The sequence below is a fragment of the Cetorhinus maximus genome, chromosome 13 (assembly GCF_964194155.1).
Source record: "Cetorhinus maximus chromosome 13, sCetMax3.hap1.1, whole genome shotgun sequence".
NCBI lineage: Eukaryota > Metazoa > Chordata > Chondrichthyes > Lamniformes > Cetorhinidae > Cetorhinus > Cetorhinus maximus.
This window is the reverse complement of record NC_135891.1, coordinates 17,021,797-17,036,046: the sequence shown is the minus strand read 5'-3', so window position 1 is coordinate 17,036,046 and position 14,250 is coordinate 17,021,797. Positions and strand designations below refer to the sequence as shown.

Here is a 14,250-nt window from a genome sequence, read left to right as displayed (position 1 = left end):
ATAAACACAGCAAGAGAGGAAATATTACAGGATTTAGCATCTTTGAAAGTAGATAAATCACAGGCTCAGATGAAACACATTCCAGGTTCTAAAGAGAAGATAGCGGAGGCTCTGGCCATCATTTTCAAATCCTCCATACAAACGTGGTGCTGAAGGACTGTTACCGTTGTTTAAAAAGAGAGGAAGGCATAGGCCGAGTAACTAGGGGCCAGTCAGCCTAACCTTGTTGGTGGGAAAATTCTTGGAAAAAATTCTGAGGGACGGTATAAATCTTCATTTAAAAAGGCACACATTAATCAAGGGCATTTAACATGGGTTTGATGAGGGAAGATTGCATCTAACTTGATTGAATTTTTTTGAAGAAGTAACAAGCGGGTTGATTAGATTAGTGTATTTGATCTAGTCCACTGGATTTTAGGCAAGGCTTTTGATGACGTCCCACATATAGACCGATCAGAGAAGTGAAAGCCCGTGGGATCCAAGAGCAAGTGCGATCCAAAACTGGTTCAGTGACTGGAAATAAAAGGTGGGTGTTTTTGTGACCAGAAGGTTGTTTCCAGTGAGGATTCCCAGGTATCAAAATTAGGTCCCTTGCTTTTCATGCTATATCAATGTTTTAAACTTAAATGTCAGGGACATGATTAAGAAGTTTGCAGATGATACCAAAAATAGACTGGAGGAAGATAGCAATGGAACGGTCAGATGGGTAGAAAAGTGACAAATGGAATTCAATCCGGAGAAGTGTGAGGTCATGCTATTAGGTAGGGCAAACAAGACATGGGAATACAAAGCAAATTGTAAAATACTGAGAAGTGCAGAGGAATAGAGGCACCTTGCTGTGCTTGTCCACAGTCACTTAAGGTAAATAAGGTGGTTAAGAAAGCAGGTGGAATACTTTCCTTTACTAGCTGAGGCATAGAATATAAGAGGAGGAAGGTTATGCTAGAACAGTATAAAACACTTGTTAGGCTACAGTTGGAGTACGGCATACAGCTCTGGTCACTGCATTACAGGAGGATGTGATCACACTTGAGACGACACAGAAGAGATGAGGAGGATGTTGCTAGGAATGGAGGATTTAGCTATAAGACAAGATTGAATGGGTTAACATGGTTTTCTTTGGAACAGAGGCGACTGAAGGAAGATTCAATTGAAGAGCACAAAATTAGGAGGGGCTGAGATGCAGTGGATAGAAAGGACCTGATTCCTTTAGTAGAAAAGTCAGCAATCAGGGGGGGATAGATTTAAATTAATTGGCAGATGCATGAGATTGGAGTTCAGAATTTTCTTTCACATGAGGTTGATAGGAGTCCTGAACTCACTGTCTGAAAGAGTGAAAGAGGTAGAAACCCACACAACATTTAAAAAATATTTGGATATGCACAGAAACAATGGGCTGAATGGCTTTCATATGTAAATCTTCTACGTTTCTAAGTGCATACATCCAACAACACATTTTGGAAGTCCAGCTGCTGACTTGAGTCTGTTGTTTCCCTGGTGCCGGGATAAAGGACACAGGCTAAATGGCTTTCCACTGTGCTGTACCAATCAATGATTCTATTCAGATATTGGCAGACGATAGGCATCACAGGCAAGCCTAATCTATGTGGTCAAATAGCCACATATGCACACATGAATAATGGTCACTTGGTCAAGAGGTTATAGCTAGTCACTTAGAAAAACTCAAGATAATCTGGAAGGGAAATTATGTTGAACCAACTTATTGGAGTTTTTTGATGGAAAAACATGCACCGTGGATAAAGGGGAGCCTGTAAATGTACTGTACTTGGATTTCCAGAAGGCATTTGAAAAGGTGCCACATTAAAGGCTATTGCGGAAAATAAAAGTTAATTGTGTAGGGGGTAACATATTAGCATGAATAGAAGATTGGTTGGCTGGCAGAAAACAGAGTATGCATAAATGGGTCTTTTCCTGATTGGCAGAATATGACAAGTGGAGTCTCACAGGGGTCTGTGCTGGGGCTGCAACCTTTTACAATTTATACCAATTACTTAGATGGGGGGGTGTGAAGGCATGGTAGCTAAGTTTGCAGATGACACAAAAATAGGTAGGAAGGTAAGTTGTGAAGAGGGCATAAGGAACTTGCAGATGTATAGGTAGGTTGCGTGAGAGGTCAAAAATCTGACAGATGGGGTATAATGTGGGAAAATGTGAAGTTGTTCATTTTGGCAAGAAGAATAAAAAATAGTACTTAAATGGGAGAACGACTGCAGAATTCCAAGGTGCAGAGGGATCTAGATGTTCTAATGTATGAGTCACAAAAAGTTAGTATACAGGTACAGCAAGTAATTAAGGCTAATGGAATATTATCCTTTATTATGAGAGAAATTGAACATAAAAGTAAGGATGTTATGTTTCAGTTATACAGGACATTGTTGAAACCACATCTCGAATACTGTGTGCAATTTTGGTCTCCTTATTTAAGGAAGGATGTAAATGAATTGGAGGCTGTTCAGAGGAGGTTTATTAGATTGATATCTGGAATGAACAGGTTGTCTTAGGAGTAAAGTTCGACAGACTGGGCTTGTTTCTACTGCAGTTTAGAAGAGTGAGGGGATCTTGAACAGTCTCAACAGGGTGGACATGGAAAGGACGTGTTTCCTTGTGGGTGATTCCAGAACTATGGGGCACTGTTTTAAAATTAGGGGTCACCCTTATAGGACAGAGATGAGGAGAAATTCTCTGAGAGGGTTATGCGACTTTGCAACTCTGTTTCAGAAGGCAGTGAAGGCCGGCTCATTGAATATTTTTAAGGTGGAGGTAGATAGGTTCCCTAAGGAATGTGGAATTTGTAACACAAACAGATCAGCCATGATCTTATTGAATGGCACAGCAGGCTTGAAGGGCCGAATGGCCTACTTGTGTTCCTATTTTTCAAATGTTTAGAAGATAAACAATGGTGACCCTTGCCTATGGAACTATACCCCAGCGAGGAATCAATCCTTTACGGTGGATGAAGAGGGGAGAAAATTAATCATTGAAAGAAAATTAAGTGAAACCAAAAAAATTTTTCTTCATTCTTTCTTTTGCAGGCTACAATTGCAAGCTAGAATAGTTCTGACATTGTACAGGAAAAGGAAATCACAATATGAATATTAATAAAACAGAAAATCTTCACTTACAAAATTTAAAGTAATAAAAGTCAAAAAACTTGAGAGCAAGAGATAAGGATGAGATTGATAGAGCCTCTGTTCATACTAACTAGTATTCTACAAAATCTAGAGATACTGATAAACACACTTGAAATTTAAACACCTTAAAAGGACAAAAGATTATTTTCTTAAAGATTCCTAATCTAATGCTTTTGATTGGGGTCAAGAGTAAATACTCTTTACAATGCGGCTAACACTACATGGAGCGCAGAAAGTACAGCATTGTTAGATGTACCTTCTTGCAGATGAGATTTTAAACTGAGGAGCTCTTATTTGGAACGTACTAATCCCATAAAAGATTCTTTAAAAAAAAGTAATTCTTCTACATACTTGTTATGAAAACGGGTGTTTTAATAATGACGCAGTACTGAATTATTGCCATTAGGTGATGGTACTATACTGAAATGTTATACTTTAGCAGCGTCCAATTCCAACCATTGTATAGAGCCATGCAAGAACTACTAAAGGCACTCCCAGGCACTGGACAATTTTCACCAGCAATGTCTGCACAGAATGCACAGAGTCAAGTGGAAAGACAGGTGAACAAACTCCAGCAACTTCACTGAAGCCAATTCCTCCAGCATCACAACCACGATCATGCAAAACCAGCTCTTCTGGTCTGGACTCTGCATCAACAGGCCAAATAATTGGCTTCCGAAGCAGATCCTCTTTTCACAACTTAAGGATGGTACCCGATCTCAAGGAGGACAAAGAAAACATTTTAAGGACACTCTGAAGGCCTCACTGAAAAGGGGACAAATTGACACTGGTGCTTGGGAGGAACTTGCCTCCAATGCGCCACATGAGTGCCTAATCCAACAAGCTGCAACACATATGGAAAATGACCTCAAACTCTGCTGGGGAGAAGCGATGAAAGTGGAAGGAGGGAGTGCAGAACCCAAGCTTGAGAGACCACACTTCCTGGAGGCAACTCTGTCCTCTCTGCCCAAATACCTGTGGCTCCAGGATTGGCCTGCTGAGTCACTCGAGGACACACAAATCATGAAGCTTGGCAGACAACATCCTACGTTTGAGGGACTGACGATAAATACAATGACTACCAAGTAACTAACTACTTACTGCAAAAAGAAGTCCAAAACCAAGAATGAAGGTGGAGAAAGAAATATAGAAATACTAGAATTTGGAGCTAGCATGCTTCGCAAATTGTAGAGAAGTTATAGTCAGCTTGTCCCTTACTGCACAGGTAATCTCTACATCTTATGACATTCAGCATGGTTAGGTTATGCACTAAACTATGAAGAAATGGGTCAAAAGCTTTTTCAAAATAGTTATAGAAAGCATAATAGAATTCTTGTTAAAAGTCTCAGCATAGTTTTTTTCCCTGCCTAGTAAAAATACTAATCACCTGATGATTCTCATTCCCAAACACTGGGAAGCAGGCCTGACATTCCATTTCCATGGTTCTCAAATGATTAAAGAAGTAAGCTCTTTAACGGCTATCTAATGTGGATGAATCCTTTGGAAGTAAGTGGTGTAAAAAGCTCTGGAGGTTGGAACTGAGTCATTGTTATAGTGCAGCCATCAATAAGTTCCTTCATTTGGGAAACAAATGGAATCAACCCAGAGAGACCAGAATTTTTAATGTGACCACATCAGTTTCCTGCTTTGGGGAAGTCAACGTCACTCCTGTCAGCCTTGAACTGGAACTTGCAACTTCATAAATTGCATGAATTGGAGGGAGAGCAGGCCACAGGACTCATGTTTACTCTTTTACCACAGCGTTTTGTACCAGAAGTTGGCCACCATGCACTTATGCCCAATTTTGAAAGTTGGTTAATCTCACAAATGTCTCATTCAGGTTAAAAGTAGGAGACCAATTTTTTTACAATAATAATTGCACATGATATACAGCTATACAAGTACAATTCTTCACCTACAAACCGTTGAATAAAATGGAGCCAAAAACTCTTTGAACTCATTACCCGATTAAAAAGTTAAATGAACATGGTTATACACAGGGTTCCATTTCATTATTTCAGATAAATAGTGAAAACAGGGAACTAAAGTCCTTAGGGGCTTACAAGGACAGGTTTACATCTCAAGCTCAAAGTAGCCATAAAAAGTATTGGCAGGGGAAGCTAATAAGCAATGTGACATGTTGTTGGAGTCTCAAATGCCAAGGTCCAAAACAATTCACATTGGATTTTTGATAAGTGTAAATTTAGCTGATGGTTCAGGTTCAGCCTTTGGAGATAATAGCCAAGATTTATTACAGTCTGTTTCCAATGGGAGTGAGAAGTCCACCAACCTGGCTGTGTATGTGGCCTTATGGTCAATAGCATAGAGGAAGTGGAGTCTCCAGCTTTTGTTGGACAGCCATGCCAGTGCAAGGGTGGAGGATTTCTGTGGTAAACTGCATCAAGAGAAAACCTGACTGAAAATTTTGGACAACTTCTGAGCTCTACTGCAGTTATTTTAATTGACAAATGAATAAAGGGAGCTAACAGTCAGTCCCTGTATCCAAGCTTTCACCACAATTTATATGGATAGGTGCATTACACGCTGCTGAAATTGCCCTCAGGAAAAAGGAAAGGTTAGGGTTGGAGATAGGTAAGGACACAAAGGAATGTGTTCTGCCTTGTCCATCCTATATCCATTAGGATTGGGATGGGGCACAACACTAAAGTCAATGAAGTCTTCTCACCGGTTGGCAAAATGGTATACATTAATATTTCATAAAGAGAATTTCTGTTGCAATTAGTTTATAAAGATAGGCAAAATTATTACCGCTGTGACTTGGCTCGTGCAGATATCTCTCAACTACTTAAGAATATTGTTTATCTCCTGATGCCAAAACAAGAGAGGTGGATGCCTCCCCCAGCCCAATCCACAGAACTGCAGTGATGTAGAGGGTTTTATGCCTGCCTGACCCACATTCCCTTAGCCTCAGCAAGGTTTATTGGGTCAAGTTAGATATTTTCCACCCCGATTGTCACTCAGGGAAGGCATGAAATTGACACTTGTGCCATCTTAAAAACCAAAATTGCATCAAAGAACAAGGGGTTGAAGAATTGGTATGGAAATTTTGGGGAAATATTGGCAAACAGTCCCTACATTCATGAATGTACTTACATCATCCTGTTACCTTTCTTTAAGTGTCCTGCATTTGTTAAAAATGTGTGTCCTCATGGTAACATTTGACATGACATTATCTATGCAAGAAAGATTTCCAGCTACCAGAAAATAAAAATGCAAATTCCCAAAGGTTTTCTAAAAAAAGGTTATATTGAATTGTCAAATGCTAACTTTTTCCACACTTGCCAGCAATGCTCACATCCTGAGAACGTATGGTGAGTGAATGATATAAATAAAAAGATTAGCTTTGAATGACTATCCTAAACATAATGATGGCAGGTACTTCACAAGCAAAAATCATGGGAAAGCTTTGTCTCTGTGGTAGTTTGCAAGATTGTTGGTGATTGAAGAGGCCAATTTTTGATGTGCAGTCTCTTGAGCAGTGGGGGCACAGGAATTCTTGGTTTGGAAGGGCTCAGGCATAAGCAGACTCCTTCTGTTGTCTGCATCTTTCTTCAGAAGCCTCACATCTGTGCATTTCAAACTTGTAGGCTGCTTTCCTGGTTGTTATACGCCAGCTGTCTCTGTTCGCAGCCTTCTGCTCCCATACCAGTTGATCAATGTTAGCCAGAGCGAGCTGTCTTTTCAGCTGGAAGTGTTTGCAAGATGCACCATCGGTCTCACTTACCAGAGCATAATTCACCCTAAAAGCACTGCTTTTGCATTGAAGAATCCTCATGCATGACACATGTGCCTAGGGTAACTGACGATGTAAGAGAATGCATTCAATGCTGGGCAGATTGGTTCTGTTGAGGATTTCATTGTTTGTGATGTAGTTCTGGCATCTGAAGTGCATGATGGATTGAAGACAATTTTGACTGAAGTGCTCCAGCAGTTGCATTGGTTTCTGTACAGGACCCATGATTCCAACTCATACAAGAGGGTGATGATGACGACAACCATTTTGGTAGAAATGTGAAGTGAATGGTTTTTCCCTACTTGCTTTGAGAGATGAGCAAAGGGAAACGTTGGCCATGGACAGTCGATTGTCTATGTCCTTGTCAACAGTGGCATCATTTGAGATAATGCTGCTTACATAGGTAAACTGTCTGGACAGAATTGAGGTTGCTGTTGTCAATGCTGATCTGCAGTGGATTGCAATGTCCTCAGGGCTGTGATTGGTAAAGCACTCCTGTTTTCTTTAGATTAACAGTAAGACCAAAGCATTTGCAGCCTCAGAGAAACAGTTTACAATGAGCTGCATTGCCTGTGTGTGCGCCAGAAGGGCACAATTGTCAGAAAACAGAAACTCCACAATAAGCTCTTGTGGTTTTGGTACATGCCAGTGGTCAGTACAGGTTAAAGAGACTGCTGTCTGTTTGGAAGCGGATGTATATACCCTCTGTCAAGTCTGCCTTTGGCTCTTGAATCAACATACTGAAGAAAAGAGAGAAAAGGGTTGGTGCCAGACACACCCTTGCTTAACACCACTGCAGATAGTGAAACTGTTGGACAGGGCTCCTTTCTGCTCGATCTGACCTTTTCTAGTCTTCGTGCAGTTGATGGAGAATGGGGAGGAACTTTTGAGAGGAGCCCAATCTAGATTGCATCTTCCAAAGTCTGTCCTAGCTGACTCTATCAAATACCTTGGTGAGATCCAGAAAAGTAGACCTTTACAATATGTTTTGTTCTCTATAGTTCTCCTGGATCTGTTTCAGCACAAAGATCATGTCTGCAGTTCCCCTACTGGATCTGAATCTGGACTGACCTTAGGGAGGCTTTCTTCAGCTATTTTTGGAACAAGTCTGTTTAGAAGTACCCTGGCCAAGATTTTGCCTGCAATGGAGGGGCAAGGTGATGCAGTCAGATTTCTTTCCCTTGTTTTTGTAGAGGGAGACAATACATCTCGAAGGTCCTGAGGAATTTTCCCTTTCCGCCAGCAGGCTGTAAACAAGTATGTAAGTCCACCAAAAATCACATCTCCACCTTGTTTATAGACTTAGCTGGAATCCCATCTATTCCAGGGGGGGGGGGGTGTGTATGATTTTAGTTGTGCTGTAGTTGTCTTGATCTTTTCATAAACTGGTGGTTTGGCTAGCTCAGACTCCACTTCCCTCTGGGAGACTATATAATGGACATCTTCTGCACCAACCACTGATCACCAAACAGGCTCTTGAAGTGTTCTGACCATTGGTGCAAAATGCTGTCTTCATTATGAGCAGGGCTTATGTGCTGCCTGCACCTGGTAGGAAGATCCAAATAGAGATCTTGTGGCTTCATAGAAAGGTCTCATATCCCCCATATCTGCACAAATTTTATCCTCTCAGTGAGCACTGTCCACCAGTTATTTTTGGATGACTCAGAGGTTGGTTTGCAGAGGGCTGCAGGCTTCCATATAAGCAACTATTGTAGCTAATCTTGATTTCTTCTGGTTGAGAAACCAACCACTTCTGCAGTTGTTTCTGGTAGGATAGATTTCAAATGTTCCCACTGCTCTGCTGGATTATTCCTGCTCAGTTGCAGGTCACTGTGGAGTCTGTCTTCAAGCTTGCTCTGGAAAACTGCTTTTACTTCTGGTAGATTAAGTCTACTTAATCTACCAGAATTAAGGACTCTTATTGTTTCCTTGTTTGTGGGCCTTTCCTTTTGGGTGATGGTTTGATTCTGAAAGCAATGTTAGCTCGAATCAGCCTACTCAGCTGTAATAGAGAATCAGTCATGTTGAATTCATGCTCCATGCAGAATTCCAGCAAAGTCAAATCATTATCACTACAGTTACCAATGCTAAGTCTGCTCAAGACAGCTTGCTCTTGGTCATGCTCAATTCTTGCATTGAAATCTCCAAGTATGATGAGCTTATCCATGGAGTCAACCTTCAGTAGTAAATTGAGCAGGTCACAGTAGAAGCCTTCTTTGGCTACTATATTGGCTTGGAAGTAATATGCTGATAATGTTGGCAAACTAGTTGTCGTCGATTAGTATTTGTAGTCACATGAGTCAATCAGAAAAACAAAGGGGGAGGTTCTGAAGCTTGCTGGCAATGGAGTTCTTAATAATAAATCCAACATTTGAGAGGCATCATTCATCTTTACCTTTCCCTGTATAACCTGCTCCGTGCTCTGTCAATGATCCCTTCTCTGTAAAACAAACTTCACCGAGAGCTGCGATGTTAATGCCTAGCTGGACGAGCTCCCTGGCTACCAGTGCGGAATGTTTTTTCAGGGTGTCTGTGGTCACCTGAATCTGACATTGTGTGAACATTCCAGCATGCCAGATTCAAGATGTTTTGTTTCTTCTTCCTTTTGTAGCATTGTAGGATATGCCCGCTGGCTGTGGTAAGCAAACCAGGTAAGTTGAGACACAATGTTTGGACCACCTTTTCGAGGCCTGTCTTCATTTGGAGCAAGCTATGCTACCACTGGAGAAGGCTGCTTTGTTACACAGGGTGCTGCTGAATGATATTGTCTTGGGTAAACAGTCAAATGACCCGTACCACTGAGCTGCCTACATGCAAGATTGAAGCACGACTGCCACTGTCATCTTGCACCTGCCACTTCTCCTTACTTCCCCATTGCTGTAGGACTTTTCTATCCATCTGCACTAAGTCTGTTTAAAGTGAAAATCAGCTTGCTCAGGCTAATCCCACACTTTAGGCTGTGTTTCTCTACAGCGGCTCCGCAGGCTGGCATAACTGCAGCTTGCACAAAGCTGTAAATATTATGTTGGGAATGTCCTTCCTCTAGCCTTTAATTTAAGAGCCTGTCCTCAAGACAGAAGGGTTATTTGCCCATAGCTGAGTTTCAGGCCATCAGTTCCCTTATACTTGAGCTGACACCTCGAGATGTGTAGTTGCTGTATTGTCTTCATGGTTGTTGAACCCATCAGGTCTCCTCTGCTTGGTCCGCCAACAGACATAAATAAGCATCAGCAATGTCCTTTTCAAATTTTATTTCAAAAACTAAATATATTTGTGAATCCCTAATGGCTTTCTGCGTTAATTAGATAAGAACTTTTATAAGAACATAAACGTGTACATTTCTCAAGCAGAGACGGTGGCTCAAGCCTTGTGATTGACAACGTATGAAGCACAAATAGCAGGGGAGGATAAAAGTGACACTCCAGTTGTACTTTGATCAAGTAGTCTGAAAGTATGCAGCACTGGAGACTGGAAACAGCTGTGAACTGAATAAATCATGTTCCTTTCTGCTTGTCCAAGAGCCTGTACATTCAGTGGCTCATAGAAGCCATAATTCATTACATGGCAAAATGATTTTGCCAATTTTAGATAAGAAACTATGACCAGAAAGCCAGATAGATGATAGGGAAGGGGTTTATTCTTACGAACTCCAGCAGGATGAATTCTGCTGATTTAATAGGTACTTCATATAGATTTGAAATGGCTGGCTTCTTTAAAAGAATGACATAATATTGTAGCAATGAGCAACACAACTAGGACAAACTTTCATGAACAATCAATTGTGAGTATCGTTTGTGAATTCCTTTCCCTATCTGCAAAACATCACAATGCACAAATGGAAGACAACTCATTAAAAAAATTTATGCTAATATAATCCAATACAATCTACGCCATAAATTGGTGAGATTGTGTTTGACAATTCACATCTTCAATAATCACCAACTGTATCTGTATGGGCAGAAACTCCTCTTAAAAATGATTGATAACTTTAATTTATGTAGCGCCGTCAACGTCCCACGACACCATTGCAACGTGCCACTAAAATATTTTCCCTCCAAAATCATCAACTTTAGGGAGGATTCTCAGTGTGAAGTTACTCATTCTCGTAACTAACAACGAGTGAGTGAATTGGTGGAAGCAATGTTGGAAATGGCTCGCAAATCAGAGGATCCACCATAATCTCTATGGTTACTATTCACCAACAGATGCTCAATGTAGATAGGGGCTTCATAAGCGGATGGTCTCTCTCCGTAGCTGGACAGGCATAAAAATCCCAACCCAAATAGCAAGGGGCGTCCCGCACCACCACAATTAAAAAGCCTGGACCCTAGTCCACCCGCAGTTTCCTACCTGTAAACTCGGCACCATCTTCCTCCCCTTCATTGGTGGGAGCCGTGCTGCATCCTGGGCCGGTAACCAAGGCGCCGCGCTGCATCCTGGGCCAGTAACCAAGGCGCCGCGCTGCATCCTGGGCCGGTAACCAAGGAGCCGTGCTGCATCCTGAGCCGGATAACTAGTGGCCGCTCCTCCGGTTGCTAAGAGGGTGAAGGCGCCGTTCATCGCCGGACTGGAATCGGTCGGAGCTGCGCCAGGGCAAGGAGAAAATGTGGGAATCATAAAAGGCACAAAGACGAATTGTGTGAAATAGTTTTTTATATATATGTAACGAAAATATATGTCAGAACTGATGAGACTGGAAACATATGGGCTGACTTCGGACAGAACTTAAAGCAATAGATTCAACTCTATGGAAAACCAACATTCAGAGGGGAATCTAGATGAGTACATAAATGAGACAGGGATAGAAGGATATAAGGATAGGATGAAATGATTGAGGATAAAGAAGCCTAATTGATCAGTACCCCACCTACCATCATCAATATTCACAGTGGCAGCAGTGACAGGGGAACACCACCACCTGTAAGTTCCCCTCTGAGCCACACACCATCCTGCTGCTCCTTCATTGTCGTTGGGTCAATATCCTGGAGCTGGAACAGCACTCTGGGTGTACCTGCATCATAGCTCTACTTCAGTGGTTCAAGAAGGTGGCTCACCACCACCTCAATTGAAATGAAGGTTGGGGAATAAATTGCCAGTGATGTCCACATCTGTTATGGCGCGGCAGATGATGGTTGCCAGGCAGATCAAATCCACGAAGGAAACTTGTTCATGCAGTCACAACAGCTTTGCAATTTGTATTTATTTCGAGATGTGTGCCCTGAATTCAGTAGCAATAAGTCCACCCAGATGTCAGAGATTTTTTTTAGAAAACTAAATTAAACACTTATTAACAAAAGATTTCAAGCACATACGTAGGTCTACAAATTACTACTATAATAATTGCTAAAACCCCTAATTAATCTGGCTTCCAGTTATACCCCGATTAAGGTCGATTAAGGTAACGGTAAAAAAAAAATTGAAACAGATCCAGGCAAGTCACCACAATACCCTGAGCAGTAGAATTCAAAGTGGCTTTTCCCAGCTTTGGTTTCTGTAGACATGCACAAACACTGAGGCTTTTCACACTTCTGGTAAATCTTACAATGCTTTCCTGACACATAGCCTCATTCTGCTTTATACATGTTTCTCCTTTTTTAATGTAAATTCCATTGTTCCCATATGTCTTTGGAACTTTACCTTTCTCATAATATTAGCACTATGAAAAGATTTATATTATCAGTAACCTTTGGGGAAAATAAACACTGTTTAGCCTAGCTTCCCTGGCTAGGTATAACATCCTACCATTTCTTTGAAATTCAAACTACCCTGATTTATCTAAAAATGCAAATTCTCCTCACCTCACTTTCTAAAACTGAGGGGAGCATTCTCATCTCTGAGTCTGAAGGTTTGAGTTCAATTCCTATACTAAAAATTTGAACTATTAACTGGACTTGGAATTCAAAGCACTGCTGTGGGAATGCTGCACTATCAAAAAATGATTCTAGTTTTTTTTTTAGATGAATAACTAATGAGAACATAAGTTTAAGATTACTACCAAAAGAATCGAGAGGCCAGGAAAAAAATGTTTTTCCATTCACCATGTTGTTAGAATATGGAATGCTCTAGCAGAAACATTGGCAGTGTACCATTCAGATAGCCAGGCAGTGAAGTATGAAACTGGAGCTTAATCTTTGTACTTGCAAGCTTTTTCACTCTTAGGGGGATGTAAAAACCTCCATGATACTATTTGTGGAAAGTTATCTTGGTGTCCTGGCCAACATTTATTCCTGAACCAACATGTAAAGTGCTACCTAATGCAAGTTCTTTTTATGTGGATTTGCAATATTAAAAATAATCTTCAGCCCTACCGTGTTCCTAAAAATGAATAGAAAGCAACTTCATATTGGAACAAAATCTGATACCTTGGTTTTGAATCGGCAGTCACAGTTCGGGTCTTTTTTTACGTAGCCTGGACCTTTCACGCATGCTCCAGCCAGGAAAGCGCTGCACATGTGCAGTTAGTCTTTCTACATTCTTTAGGCTGGGAACTAGCCTTGCGTATAGGCACAGAAGAAAAAGAAGAACAATCGCACGAAACAGGTCAGGTGATTGGAACTGGAGTGCCATTCCAGAGAAGGTGTCCCAGGGAGCAGGACCTCGCGAGCGAGACAGGGAGAAGGTTCCAAACCAGGGTATGGTCCCAGAAGAATGTCCCAGGTAGGAACAAAGACACGGATCAGAAAGAGGCCCTAGAAGAAAGTCTCAGATAAGGGACAAGGACAGAGATCAGAAACAGGTCCTGTTAAGTAAAGTTGAGAGAAAGGAGCAGAGAAATAGACTCCGAGTTAAAAATAGAGAGAGCAGCAGGGAGCAGACTTGAAGCAAAGTGGGCTCGAGGAAGCCTGAAGATCCGAGGGGGCAGCCAAAGGTTGATGACTCCTTACCATGGGCATCTTGGAGCAGTGGTGTTTTGCTTGGCATGACCGAAGATCTGAAAGTGCACTTGGGAGCTGAAGCTTGAGTGTACTTGGAGAACCAGAGGAAAGGAGTCTCAGAAGGCGAGATTGAAACCCTGGAGGTGGATCCTTGTTGAAGCCATCCGAGTGGGAGTGGCATTTGAAGAGAATTCAAAGGTGAGTTTTGCAAATGTGGAGATTGAAAATCCCCGTAAGAAAGACAGAGTTTCGGTGAGTCCAGTTGGCTTATGGTGTGATAAGCATCTGGCTGGGTTGTTGAGAAATCCATGGAATCTGCTTTGGTTGCATCTGTCATTTATATAAGGAATAGTGAATATTTGAATTATTTTCTTATGTTTGTATTGCGATCTTTCCAACCTTTTTGTCTGGTGCAATATAGTTCATTTTTCTTGTTTAATAAATGTTTTATTCTTTGTGTTAAAAGTTC

At 41.3% G+C, this 14,250-nt stretch overlaps 1 protein-coding gene across 6 annotated transcripts in view; it reads right to left on the bottom strand.

Moving 5' to 3' along the window:
• The window catches only part of ift52 (intraflagellar transport 52 homolog (Chlamydomonas)), a 42,226-nt gene extending 30,849 nt beyond the window's left edge, over window positions 1–11,377 (bottom strand). For 3 of the 6 annotated variants that reach the window (XM_078555021.1, XM_078555025.1, XM_078555022.1), the window contains exon 1: window positions 11,257–11,371. In XM_078555021.1, the coding sequence (XP_078411147.1) occupies window positions 11,257–11,289 (33 nt within the window). In that variant the 5' untranslated portion in view covers window positions 11,290–11,371. Of the gene's footprint in view, window positions 1–11,256 lie in introns of all 6 variants that reach the window. The other 3 variants (XM_078555027.1, XM_078555023.1, XM_078555026.1) reach the window with 3 other exon arrangements.
• Window positions 11,378–14,250: the final 2,873 nt, after the last annotated feature.